Source organism: Vicugna pacos, chromosome 10, assembly GCF_048564905.1.
Source record: "Vicugna pacos chromosome 10, VicPac4, whole genome shotgun sequence".
Taxonomy (NCBI): Eukaryota; Metazoa; Chordata; class Mammalia; order Artiodactyla; family Camelidae; genus Vicugna; species Vicugna pacos.
The window spans coordinates 24066210-24081275 of record NC_132996.1 but is presented as its reverse complement, the minus strand read 5'-3'; the positions used below and the strand labels follow the sequence as shown (position 1 = coordinate 24081275).

Here is a 15066-nt window from a genome sequence, read left to right as displayed (position 1 = left end):
GAAGAGATGAGCATTTGAATTAGTGGACTGGGTAAAGCAGATGTCCCTCCCCAACGTGGGGAGGCATCATCCAACTAGTTGAGGGCCTGAATAGAACAAAAAGGTGGAAGAAGGCTGCTTTCTGCTTGACTGTTCAGCTGAGACATTGATCTTCTACCCTCAATGTTCCTGGTTCTTCAGGCATCAGACTTCGACTAGAATCTACACCATGGCTCTCTGTCTGTCTGGTCTTCAAACTACACCACTGGCTTCCACGGGTCTCCAATTTGCATGTGCAGATCATGGGACTCCTCAGCCTCCATAAATGCCTAAGCCAATACCTTATAAAATACAAACATTTGGGGCCCATTTCTCTTAATTTATAATTAAAATAAAAGTGTTAAGAAATATATAGTGGTAAAGGGGCATCTTATTTGCAACTTAATCTCAAATGGTTCTGGAAAAAAAAGAGGAAGGGAATAAGGAAAAGAAGAAAGGCATACTTCAAATAAAGTATTTTCAACTCCTTTTATTGAAGGAAATAAAACTTGTGCTGCAGAGGCAATGGTACCTCAGAGCATGACAAGGTAGACACTGGGCTGACATGACAAGCCACAATGTTGGCCAGGGATCCTACCACAGTGGGAGGACCAAAACCACAAAGATAGCAGGAGGTAGCAAACATCCCCAACACCTAGTGCAAGCATTTCCATTTGCAGAGAGCTTGGCCATGCATCATAAAAACAGGGTCCCCTCAAAGCTGGCAGAGTGTCATCTCAGGCTGACAAATCCATCTAAAACTAACACATAGTCTCAGATTTGGAGATCTTTCCCTTTGACCCAAATATTCAGGCCATCAGAAGATCTGAATTAGTCTTTCAGCTCCTTATACCAGATGGAAAAAGAGGCTGATTTCTTGAAACATCATGTAGGTATAGCTGGACAGGTGCTGATGTCCAGCCTTATTTTAAAATCAGCTGAATTTTCTTCCTTGACTTCTCATGCTGCTCTCACCTAGTATGTGCCCTAGGAAACTTTTTAATGTTCTAAATAAGGACAGGATGGGGGCAGTAGCCTAGGGGATTTAGGGACTCAAAAGCTGCTACATAGCCAAGACCATTTCACAAGAAATAGCGTAGGGAACACTATTGGGTCAAGATCCTCCCAAAGAGCTGCAAGAAGCACACACAAAGAAAATTGTGGTAGGTCTCTCTCCCTTATCAGGATCAGTTGTACCACAGTCATGGTCCAGGAAGAAGAGCCATTTCATGTCCTTGGCAGATTATCAATCTCCATGGCTTTTCTTAAGATGTTTCAATTTTCAGTGCAATAAGGTGTTTGGGAAGTTTTGTAACCAAAAAGCAAGCACTAAAGAAATCTCAATCGACTGCAAATTGATAATATTATAAAGCCCAAAATTTACATAGATAAGAATTGACTGGGGAGAGGGATTCTGCTATATAGAAATAGGAGTTCAAGGGTTTATTCATATAAACCCTTAATTATAAATCATCTTTATATCCACAAATTGGGAGCAGATTCCTTAGTTTTAAATGGCCATCATCTGATTATTCAGTTGCAGTTCTCTTCAATGCTAGACACATGGTTTTCAAAGACCAAAGCCTTGAGAGCACTAGACCAGAAAATGGGAGGAGCAAGACAAGGAAGAGAGGGCATCAGGGGTTGGAATTTCCGAAATGAGCATTTATTTCACAGAAGGCTTGGCACAATGAGGCTGGGGTGATGTAGTTTTAGTGATTGTTCTTGGTTGCCTCCTTTGCTGCAGCAATCAGTGGAGTGAGACTGGAGAGGGGCTTGGCAATCTTCAGGAACTGATGCTAAAAAGGAGAAAAAGAACAAAAGACACATGACTATTTACCATTCTTCCTCATTACAAGATGTTAAGGGCATCCATGTTTGCACAAGGTGCTGCCTGGAAAGCCTCAGGTCATCCTCAAATTGAGGAACATCTTTAAAAGATAACATACCATTTTAGAGAACTGTTCGGCAATATCTACCTCCAGCTAAATACACATCCATCCTATACCCCAGCAATTCCAATTCTAGGTATATCTCCAAGAGAAGTGAGCTTGTGAATCCCCACCAAAAGATACACACAAAAATACTCATAGCAGCTTTGCTTATGATAGTCATAAATGAAGAGAACCCAATGTCCAAGAGAAGGGAAGAATGAATAATATTAAATTCATATAAACTATACAAAATTACACAACAAAAACGAATAAATAATTGATACACTGACAACAGGATGAATCCCACAGATATCACGTTAAGAAGCCAGACACAAGTGAGTTCATATTGTATGATTACATTTTATATTATTAAGACTTAACTATAGTGATAATCAGAATAATAATTAGCTCTGAGGGAAGGTTATTAATTGATCATGATCCAATGGTACACTGCAATACTGCATTTCAGGAGCATTGATCTAGGAATCTGTTGTTCTATCCTTGAACCTAGTAAGGCTAATTAATTCAGTAAGAACTTCAATAGCTTGCTCCTTTTCCAAATCACTTTCATTGGGTTGTACTTTGGGCCACATCCACAACTTATTAAAGACCATTTTGGAGAAAACACCATATGAAAACTAATTCTATATTTTCAGTAAAAATGTTATGGAATGTTATATAACTGAAGAGCCTCTTAACTAAAAATGACTTTTATTACATTTACCAATGAAAAAGTCTTATGTCTTGAGGACGTGGGATATTTCTTCCATTTGATAAGAAACATAGGAACTAACATATTTCCTTTTCTGTCCTGGCTACCAGGAAACTAAGAGCCAAATCTGATGTTTAAACACAACTATTTTACTCAAATTATTAGTATATTTGATTTTCCTACCATCTTCATAAGTCTCTTTTATTAATCATACTGTATATATGTAGACACACATATTTACACATATTCTATGCTAGAAGTACTTCAACTTCGTTTTGGACAGAGATAGGATATAAAGAGGTACTAAAAACAAGAAGTTACTATTACTACAAAAGGAATAAAAGATCTCGGCTAAATCATGAAGATACAAATTCCCACATAACATCCTATGTATTTCTATCCACATATGTGTTCTCACAGGAGAAACAGATGTGACGCTTTCATGATTTAAGATTCTGAAAGTCATGGTTTTGAATATTTACAATGTACAGTAACAAGTTAAAGGATCAGTATTCTCATATCACAGTTTATACAACTCCCCTCCAAGTTAAGAAAGCAGCATGATCCAACACCCAACTGGGAGGCTTCAGTTTCCTTCTCTGGGTAATGAACAACATAGACTAGATAAGCCCTAAGGCTCTTCCAGTTTTAACACTCTGAGCCAAGGAGTGGCCAAGAACATACACACTTGAGAGCCAAAGAGACACAGGCTGAAATCTTGGATCCACTGCTTATTAGCTACATAATCATGGAAAAGTTACTAAACACTTGAAACTGCAGTTTCCTTGCCTGTAAAAATGGGAATAACAGAACCTATAAATCACAGGGTTATAATAAAGAATAGGTTAAAAAAACCAAATATATATATGTTTATATTATATATATATATTGCTTAGTGTCAAGAATTGGGTAAAGATTCAACATAATGCATTTATTATTAGTTACATTATTATATGAGGAAGAAAACTCTAGAGGGTATTAGTCTTTCAATACCTATGTTAATACCTAATTAACAATATCATCTTCACCAGTCATAGGTTTTGCAAATTATTTGCACATTTCCCAATGCTTAGGGCTTCCAGAGCAAACCCCATATGAAAGGAAAGGGATCCTAATTGTACTGCTTGTTATAAAGGGCCTTAATTCCCAAAGTATACTAGAAACCAATGGATTACACTTCGCAGAACCAAGATCTCATATCTAATAGACCAGGGCCCTGCAATCAGTAACCCTGGTTACAAAGAGATGCTAAATATGTTCCAAAGGGTAACATTTCAATGAAGGTAAATAATTTTGCAATTCCATTCAGTTCAACAAGTATTTTCTGAAAATCGATTTTTTATTGTGGTTGAGGTACAATATTATAGAAGTTACAGGTGTACAATATAGTGATTCACAATTTTAAAGGTTATATTCTATTTATAGTTATTATAAAATATTTGCTATATTCCCTGTGTTGTACAATATATCCTTGTGGCTTATTTTATGCATAATAGTTTGTACCTCTTAATCCTCCATACTCTGTTGTCCCTTCTCCCTTCCCTCTCCCCATTCGTAGCCACAAATTTGTTCTCTGTATCTGTGAGTCTATTTCTTTTCTGTTATATATCCTCCAAGTCCATCCATGTTGCAGAAAATGGCAAAATTTCATTCTTTTATGGCTGAGGAGTATTCCATTCTATTCCACACACCACAGCTTCTTTATTCACTCATCTGCTGATGACCACTTAGGCTGCTTCCATATCTTGGCAATTGTAAGTAATGCTGCTATGAACACTGGGCTGCATGTATCTTTTCAAATCACTGTTCTTGTTTCCTTTGGATATATACCCAGGAATGTAATTGCTGAGTCATATGGTAGTTCTATTTTTAATTTTTTGAGAAACCTCCATACTGTTTTCCACAGCAGCTGCACCAATTTACATTCCCACCAACAGTGCATTAGGGTTCCCTTTTCTCCACATCCTCGCCAACATTTGTTATTTGTGTCCTTTTTGATGATAGCCATCCTGACCAGGGTGAGGTGATATCTCATTATGGTTTTGATTTGCATTTCCCTGATGATTAGTGATGTTAAGTATCTTTTCATGTGCCTATTGGCTATCTGCATTTCCTCTTTGGAAAAATATCTATTCAGGTCTTCTGCTCATTTTTTAACTGGGTTGTTTGTTTTTTTTTTTTTATTTTGAATTGTATGAGCTGTTTATATATGTTGGATATTAACCCCTTATCAGTTACATCATTTGCAAATGTTTTCTCCCACTGAACACCTATTTTGAGTCAAGTCTTAGGTATAAGAGGAGACCCAGAGATAATAAAATAGAGTTTATAACCTAGTGGGAAAGACAGAATTGTTCATAACTCTTTAAAGTGGGGCAGTAGGGTAGGTCCTCCCCTGCCCTGCCCTGCCCTGTTCAGTTGTACCTGTCTTTGTAACACAAAAGTAACTGTGCATGCCTACAGATTAATCACTGTCATAAACTTGCATGTGATACTTATTACATCACCAGTCGGCAATGTAGTAAAGTGACACTAGTAATAAGAAACTGTACCTGAGACATAAATGTTAAATACAAACAATGTGGACAGCTAACAGCAGCTTTTGCAACCATGTGAAGTAATTATGTTGTAACTTTAGGATTAAGCAGGTAGAATATAAAAGGCTTGGTAAACCCCCAACTCTGGGTTCCCTAAAAACCTGACAGGATCTCACTCCAAACAAGCAGATTATCATTCTCACCATTTGAGAGTGTTTCCAATGAAAAAACTGGGAAGACTTGAAAAGCAGCAGTCACTAACTATCCTCTGATAGCCTTTACTGAAAAATCTATCTTTTGAGCTTATCCCAGTAGAATATAACTTGTATAAGATTTACATGTCCAAGAGCTTCTTCTCACCAAGACTCAGACTCTTTCAGACTAATTCAGGCAGAACAAAACAAGCGCTAACGGAAGATACAGGCAAAACTCAATAGGAGCTCAGAAAGTAGCTTTGTAAGATGGAGCCTAGGAGAATGTACAAAGTTTTAATAGGCTGAGGAAGAGCCCAAGGAAATAACATGAAGAAAGGCCTAGGGATGAAGATTAGCGAACTAGGAATACAAATTGAGCATGGGATGTGGTAGCAGAGAAGACTAATTCTAAAATAGCCAGCACATCATACACAAAAATGAAGCAAAAAAAGCCTTGGTTTAGTGATTTTTCAAATTAGGTGCTTCCCTGCACAGGGAAAGTTACCTGCAGTAGCTCTTTAGCTGAACCTCTCTTCTCCACATCCATCTCAAGACAGCGGTTCAGAAAGTCTCGGAAGATAGCTGACAGCTTCTCTGGATTCTGAAGCTCTGGGGTCCCATTGGTGGCAATGAGGTACAAGGCCTGGCAATAGAAACAGAATTGCCTTAGGCTCCAAATGGGGTTCTCTCTTGGTCCCCAAACAAGCCTTTAGAAATATGGTCAGCTGCTTTCTGCCTCCATAACACAGAGGCAGCTTTGGTATACTGGAAAGACTATGACCTAAGGGCCAGGTTTAACATTGAAAGGTCATGTGACCATGTGCAAGCCAGTGAACTTCCAACTTCCTCATCTGTAAAACAGGGATGACAACAGTGCCTATCTCACACATCTGTAAAATAAAACAACATAGTATACTGTAAGTACTATGAAAGCTTATGAAGTGTGTTTAGACCCAAGGGTTTATTATTAGTCTTGATTATAGATCTAAACAGTTTATTATTCATTTAGCCTGATGAGTTAAATATCTGCCCATTTGCTGAAGGAAATTATTCCCGGTGCCTTCACTTCAGTCATCTAAAGACTATCTCTTCAAGCAGGAGAGTACTATATAAAGGAAGTGTTCTGTAAAGGAGCAACCTGTTTCACTGTTGCCACCCTGGTCCCTGGGAAAGGTAAAGAAAAACATAGTCATACTAAAAAACCTTTTCAAGCACTCAGCACTTTAGTTCATAAAGTACTTACACAAACACTATCTCATCTGATGACCACAATAACTCTGGGTAATAGGCATGGCAAGAATTATCATCCCAATTTCACGATGAAGTCCAGAAACATAAAGAGATATGCTGGGATCAAGCTATTTATACAAGCTCATATCCTCTGACTCTAATTCCAGTCTTATTTCCATCATGCTCTACTAATCATCATTTTCAAGGCCATTCTAAGGTGGAGGAAAATGAGTGGTACATGGATTCACAGGGCAAAACTGGGCGCCAAGGGTAGAAACTACAGAAGGTAGTTTCAGTTTGGTACACTAAAGCACTTTGCAATAATCAAGGCCATCCAGGAGATATGCAGCTAAGATTAGATGACCATCTGTCAGTGACAACACACAGGGAATTCCTGCACTGAATGGGAGGTTGGAATGAATAACAAAATAAAAGCAATCAGAATAACTCATATTTGCCCATGACCAAAATTACCTACCTACTTGCATCTGTACTCACATATTCTGCTTTCCTTCTCCTATTACAGTGGATTAGTTGCCCATATTCTAATTTAATGCTCTTTACTTCAGTACTTGATTCAAACCCTCTCATCTACTTAAGGATATCACTCCTACAGATGTCTCTTTTCCGTGGTATATTACCATTTTCCTCTTCTCCACTAGAACATTCCCAAGAGCCCAAAAACATGCTATAATGATATCTTTTAAAAAACCCTCCCTTCACTCCATTTCAAGATATTGCTCCATTTCTCTGTTACCTTCACAGTAAAACTCCATTAAAACAAACAAACAAACACAACGAAAAATAAAACTAACTGCTTATACATGCCATCTCAACTTCTTCTCCCACTCCGGGGGTTTACTCTAATTAGGCTTTCATTCCCATCACTCCAGTGATATTGATCATCAAAGTCATCAAAAACCTTCACATTGGCAAATCTAATGATCGTTTCTTAGTGTTATCTTACATGCAACCTATCAGTCACATTTGACACAGTGATCTAGCCTACTTCTCAAAAAACTGCGTCCTCTTGGCCTCCAAGACATTTCTCTCAGTTCTATCAGGAAGGCCATTCATTGGTCTACTTTGCTAGTTCCTCCAACCTGTAAACATGAGAGTATCCCAGGTCTCAGTGCTCACATCTCACTTCCTAGGTGATTTTTAAATAAACCAACTATGTAATACCTACTAATAAATTTATATTTACAGTCCTGACCTGTCGCCTTTGAACTCTGAACTCTCATGCGCAGCTCTACTCAGTATCTCCACTTGGATGCCTAATGAACATTTCAAATTAACACAATCAGAACCAAGTCTTTATTATCACACACTACCTGCACTTCAAACTTCCCTGGCAACTGAATTTTTTTCTGCAAATAAAACCCCAAATCTTGTAGTTATTACTGATTCCTCTTTCTCTGATATCCAGTTCATCTTTTCAGCTGCACATTCAAGATATTCCCAATCACTCTTCACTTCTAGTCCTGCCAGTATAGTTCAAGCCACCACTCCTATCTGAACGATTACAATAGTCTCATGGTCTAGTTTCCATAAAAGCAGCCAAAATGATTCATTTATAACATAAATCAGATCATATTACTCCTCAGCTCAAAATTCTCCATTGCTTTCAATTGCTTTCATATTAAAAGCCGAGTTCTCACAGTGGCCACAAGGTCTTCCCGATCTGGCCCTCTGTTAGTTTTCTGATCTTGTCTACTACTCTCCATGCTGCTCACTCACTTCAGGGACATTAGCCTCCTTGGTTTTTCCCAGGATACAACAAGCGTATTCTCAGATCAAGTTCTTTATATACTTGATACCTGGAAAACTCTTGCATCAGACGAATCTCACGGCTCACTCATTTATTTTCTTCACGTTTCCGCTCAAATAACTTGTAAGAGAGGACTTCATTCTCTACCCAGGATAAAATAGCACACTTCTCCCTCCTCCCCCCATTACTCCCTTAAGCTGCTTACTCTGCTTTTTTTCATGGCACTTATCTTCTGTTACTATATATTAATTTGCTTTATCATCATTAGAACAGTTTCTTGCACATGATAGGAACTCAAATATTTGTTCAATAAATTAATGAGTGAGTACTAATATACCTTTTCTTTAAGCATTTATATTTTAAATTCAACAGTGTCTAGTTTTATCCAAAAAACAGAAATCAAACAGCCCAAACATCCTGATATGGGACTAATAACACTCACTCTCAGAGGGTTTTCATTCAGGTATGGGGGCTCCCCTTCGATCATTTCAATGGCCATAATGCCCAGGGACCAAATGTCAACCTTGGGACCATAGGCCTTCCGCGTCACAACCTCTGGTGCCATCCAATACGGGGTTCCCACCATGGTGCTCCGTTTGCTCTGCTCTGGAGTGATCTGGGCACAGAATCCAAAATCAGCTAGAAAAAGAAAAGACAGGAAGAATTTATATGTAGGGTATTCCTTCTATAAGTATCAACTGTGTGCCTCCACTTAGGGGTCAAGCTCTGCCTGGCCCTAAGCCAACACAACCCCTTCTCTCCAAAGCTGAAGTCACGTAACTGCCACCTTCATGTTCAGCTCCTAGCCTGTCTCCTGTTCAGTCTTGAAGGAGAAACATAATAAACATCATCTCTGGCCTCCTACCCCTCCTCAAACTAGGACCGGGCATTAAAATCCAAGCTGCCCATTTTGACCTTGATTACTTGCCCCAATTCTTCTTGAAAGCAATTCCCATGCTCCTATACCTGGTAATTTGCTTTATTTCCTGGCATGAATACTGGACTTAAATTGTAATCACCTATAACTACGCATGGCCCTGCTTTCATCAGTTCCTCACTCTATGCCCCAGGACAGAGACTGCTAATATCTTCCCATAAGTTGCCCATCCACCTGTGACACAACCTGTTTGTCTGGGTTACTGGTCCTTAAATTTTTGAACAAAATGTTCTGCTTACAGTACATTCACATGATATTGCAATGATGTGTTTGCTTAATTATGAGGCCTTCAACAGGAAGGACTATGTCCTCTTACTCATTTTTTTCATTCCAAAAGGGCCCAGCATCTAACAGACATTTAATACAAGTCTGCTGAATGAATGACTGAGTGAGAGAAATTACACTAAACTCTTTTTTCTGATTAGTATAGGAAACACAAAATACTTAGATTGAGAACTACTTGAACACAGGCAAAAGTATCTTCAGCACCCATCACAGGACCTAGCACATAGTGGGCATTCAGTAAATTTTTTTCACTGAATGCCTAAATGAGTGGGAACAAAAGAGAAATGACATCCTATATAGTGCTGAGCAATATAAAGTGTCCACGTATCCAAGGGAAAAAATAAAGATCTTTGGTGAGTCCTACAGATACTATTATATGATTACCATCCCAGAGAAGACAGGGCCCCACAGCAAAGAGAAGTATTATCACTCTTACTCACTTAGCTTGACAGAGCCATCCATTCCCAACAGGATGTTGTCACTCTTGATGTCTCTGTGAATAACCTGGTTTGAATGCAGAAACTCCAAAGCCTGCAGGCACTATTGAAGTAGGCAAAGGGAGAAAGAAGGGACATATAATATGAAGACTTAGAGAAAATCACTAATCCAACCTCCTCATTTTATGATCATGAAAGCGAGTCCCCAGTGAGTAAAAGAACTTGCTCCAAATCAGTGGCAGGTATAAAACTTTCTCCTGTCTCCTGGCATTCTTTTAACACTGTGCTGCCTTGTAACTTTATTATAATATACCTGATCATACCTTATTATAAATTATAATCATTTTATTTAAGTACAAGAGTTCCTCCAAAGTATTTTAGAGTTGTTTACAGAACATTAGATCTTTGACAAAGAACCTGATGCCGAAAGAAAGAAAGAAAGAAAGAAAGAAAGAAAGAAAGAAAGAAAGAAAGAAAGAAAGAAAGAAAGAAAGAAAGAAAGAAAAGAAAGTACTGAGGAAGAATGGAAAGGATTTTGTGATGATAAAACTGGAAGAAAATGACAAATGAGAGTCATATTTGGGAAACTAGACAAATGGAAATGATATTAGAAGCAGTGAATTTAGGAGGATAATTTTATTTTGGTGAAGAAATAATTTGTACTGTTTAAGGTATGCTGAACTTTATATCCCTATGAACATTTGCAGACAAATGTTTAGTAGGCCACTGAAGATATGAGTCTTGATTTATGTACAAAGGTCTGGACTTAAAGCAAATGTTTACAAGTCATTCATGAACAGATTTTTTTTAAGTTATAATAATGGCTAAAACTGGCAAATGTTATAGAAGATAAGAGGAGGAAGAAGAGAAGGTGTTTTCTCTGGGCTACTGTTTTTCCATCTATAAAATGTGGGGATCAGAAAAGATAATCTCAGTTTGTTACTAAATCCACTAGTTTAAGTTCATAAACCAAAGTTAAAATTTTAGAAGCTTCCACCCATTGAAAAAACACTAAAGATGAAAACCAATTAGAAAAAAACTATTTAAATGTTCTCAACTTATTAATACTTCACTTTCTGAGAACATACTGATGGCTAAATAAAAAAAAAAACAAAAGCCAGAAGTCGATTATCTCTGGAAAAGTAAGAGTTGCTTTCTTATGGAGGCTAGAGATTGTGGCCTCTAGATGTCAAAAATCGTAAAAAGATGATTTCAAGAAATTGGAACTTCATACATTGCTGGCAAGAATATAAAATGGTAGAGGCACTTTGAAAAATAGTTCAGCCAGTCCTCAAAATGTTAAGCATAGATTATATGACCAGAAGTTCCATTGCTAGGTGTATACCCAAGAGAAATGAAAACATATATCCAACAAAAACTTGTATGTGAATGTTCACAGTATTATCCATAATAGCCAAAAAGTAGAAATGACCCAAATGTCCATCAACTGATGGACAGATAAATAAATAGAATCTTATTTGCTAATAAAAGAACATATGCTATAACACAAATGAATCTTCAAAATACTATGTTAAGTGAAAGAAGCCAGTTAGAAGCACATATTTTATGAAATGCCTACAACTAGCAAATCTATACAGACAGAACAGATTAGTGGTTGCGTAAGGCTGGGAGGGCTGGGAAATGGAGTGGGTGGGGAGTGACTGCTAATGGATATGGAGTTTCTTTTTAGGGTAATGAAAATGTTCTAAAATTGATTAGGGTGATGGCTGTATAACTCAATAAACTGAAACCCATTCAATTATACACTTCAAAAGGGTGAATAACATACTATGTGAATTATATCTCAATAAAGGTATTTTTTAAAAGGGGGATGATCTCTGTGAGAACTTAAGGATAACAGTAATGCCACCCATTTAGGTAACATTTAAATGTTTTTCCAAATGCTTTTTGATCTATATGCTACCCCTAAGGTATACAGCGTGAATATTACATTCCTATTTTAAAGATAAACAATTTGAGGCACACTGATTTCACCAAGCAGACATATGGATGTATTCTCAACCAGTGACAACAGGTCCCTGGGGTGAGTGAAAAACATCTTAGACATTACAATGGTTGTGGCTTTCCAAAGGTTCACAGTACATAAACAGACCTATAGTATATTTATGGTATTAAATTTCATGGAGTGAAGGTGATTAGGAAAAAATGTCTTAAAAGGCTCCTGGTGGAGGAGGGAGGATAATGAAACACAAGTTGAGAAACACTGCCTTAGTGGTACAGCCAAGAAAAGAAATCATCTCCTAAGAATCCCATTCCATTAACCTGTGTGTGTGTGTGTGTGCGCGCACACGTGCATGTGCACATTCTAGATCACAAGGTTTTTAATGCAGAGGTGATTGTATTGATTTCACATGATTTTATTTTTCCTAATATTATTATTATAAAACTAAATAATTTCATCTGTATGCCTCCAGATCTTGCATCATCAAACCTCAAGCGTTCTATTAGACTCACTCCCATAAAACTCTCAAGCTAGTCTTCCAATCACTTAATCTACTCTTCCCCTAATTCCCAAACTTTTCTATTATTAGGCTATCAGAAAGTTCCAGTCTCTTATCAGCAAAGCACCCAAGATGCTCAGTTTCTCCAAATATTCCCTTCATCTTCTTGCTCTAATGAAAATGTGGCTATTCCCTAAGGACACTGCTTCTCATAGAAGTCTTGTGGAGGTTTTTCCCCCTCTTCTTTTGTCAGCATTTTACAGACCTTAGACATTTAATAGCAATGAGGAGAAAGGAGAATACCTATTTAAGCTTTGTTCTTATTTCTTTTGCCTGGAAGGACTTTACTCTAGATTTTTTTTTTTTTTTTTGGCCGGCTTTTTCATATACAGATCTATGGCAAAACCTTCCCTGACTACTCTGTCTGAAATTGTACCTCCTCTGTCATTACCTTCTTATTCTTCCTTATTTCCTTCATAGCACATGAATAAAGCAGGAAAGCAAAATAAAAATGATTAAAATGTATATCCATGTAAAATATATAAAGGAGAATAAGTACTCACTGCAATTATTTTTAAGAGGTTGAAATTATGAGTGACTTTATTATATATAGATATGTATGTATTTTGGTACTTTCTAATTTTTCTACAATGGGTATATAATTTTACAGTCAGAATACAGTTATCTCTAAAGAAAAAATAATGGTGATACAAATTTCAAAACAGGTAAAATAAGAAAATGATGGGATAGTCCAACTAATTTCTCCCATCTCTCACAGTACCCAGGCTGAAATCCCATCAGGTGCAGAACATTGAGAGACATGGATATGGAGGCCACGTCCTGCTCAAGGCTGGTTGGCCACTGGTCTTACCTCACGACACACAGCTGCAATCTGGCCTTCATCCATGCAGGTTTCTGTCACCACATCTGTCAAAGAACCTCCAGCCAAGTATTCCATGACAACCCAGAGCTCATCTCCCACAAGGTAACTGCAGGAGTGAAAATAAAGAGTGAGAAGGAACAAAAAACACTGAGCCATAGCAGTGGGTTTCAAATGCTAAGCATATGCACAGAGTGACTCTGCATTTCCCTCAGCTCTGGAAGAGTCTAGGGTTCTTTTTTTGAAAGAAAAGGTGAATCTAAGGGACAGAATCACTACCTTGACATCTCTTTAGGATTTGCCTGGATAAAACAAAGGAGACTGTTCCGTGAAGCCCCGAAGGGCAGAACTAAAATCACTATGTTGAAGATATAATCGGATTTTATTTCAGCATAACACAAAGTAGTATTTCCTGAAGTTAGGCATGATTCTCACACTTCTGTGAGGCATGAAGCAGACAGCATCCAAACATTTGACAAAGATGGGACTTGAAATCCATGTTACCAACATTGGAGAAAGTCACCAAACGTCCCTGAGAGTTCTACTAGATCTGAAATCCATGAGATCTGTACTGGGTCCTGTTCAAGACTCCATCCCCAGAGAGTTCAGCACAGTAGATGTCAATATTTACTGAATAAACCAATGAGTAGAATAAAAGATAATTATTAATATTAAATGTAATAAGGACTATAAAAGCCATTTAAAAGCTGTAGAGTTTTACATACATACTCATTATGCTGACAATGATTTCCACCTTGAATGTCTCTAATTCTAGGAATGGAATGCATTCACTAAGGGCTGCATAGCCACAGCTTCTTTTGGAAGCCAAGGGCCGCTGTGTAGTACTGCATTGCTAGAGAGACTTGGGGGCCGACAAGAGTTAGAACTGGTAGTTTCATTCAGGGACCGGATCACTCAGCCCTGTTATGTAATAAATAAAAAGGTTACTTGGCTTGTCTGGTCAGTTTCCTCAGCTGTAGAATAAGACAAATAAAAACAAGGATAGTCCATAGTCTTACAGCCTCTTGTGCTAGCTTTAGACAAAGAAGCTAGACTGGATTGGCTTGAGCTGTGTGTATGCCATCTTACCTTCATCCTGATATGGGGACCATTGCTGGGCAGCTGGGGAGATTGTTGGAAAAAACATATAGTCTCAAGTAAAGAGTAAGATTTGAATCCTATTCTCTTGACTATGAAGCAATCCACTCTTCCTTCCATAAGATTCTGCATACTACGTACTTGAAAGTCTTGTTTTTTAATGACCATAAAGAATAAAAGTGACATTAATTTTTCCTTCAATAATCACTTTTGTTAGAGAAGACTATGGGCACTTGGACCAAAAGAGAATTCAGGAATGGGTAAAAAGCCCTCCTCTAGCATGAGCCTATTTCCTTACTGATAAAGTGTAAACATTTATGGCCTCGTACCCAGCACATGAAGAAGACATCTGTCAACCTGGACTGACTGGGGGGAAAACATGAGCGTATGGAAGATTACATGGATACTAACAAAGCAGAGTCCCTTTACCTTGACCCAACATATCACTGTCAAAGCTAAGACAATGCAAGATCAGATTCAGGTTGTCTCACTTTGTGGGTACACACTGTGCCAAGATACCTTCAAAAACTATCTCAAGGTAAAGCCTCAGAGCATCACATATTTGGAGTAG

General features: G+C 37.9%; 1 protein-coding gene across 6 annotated transcripts in view; it reads right to left on the bottom strand.

Annotated features, from left to right (window-relative positions):
* Positions 1-493: 493 nt before the first annotated feature.
* Positions 494-15066, bottom strand: part of PAK1 (p21 (RAC1) activated kinase 1) — a 127212-nt gene continuing 112639 nt past the window's right edge. For all 6 annotated transcript variants that reach the window (XM_072969116.1, XM_072969119.1, XM_072969117.1 and 3 more), the window contains exons 11-15: positions 13389-13506; positions 10059-10158; positions 8839-9035; positions 5901-6038; positions 494-1817 (exon numbers count right to left, since the gene is read on the bottom strand). In XM_072969116.1, the coding sequence (XP_072825217.1) occupies positions 1731-1817; positions 5901-6038; positions 8839-9035; positions 10059-10158; positions 13389-13506 (640 nt within the window). In that variant the 3' untranslated portion in view covers positions 494-1730. The remainder of the gene's footprint in view (positions 1818-5900; positions 6039-8838; positions 9036-10058; positions 10159-13388; positions 13507-15066) is intronic.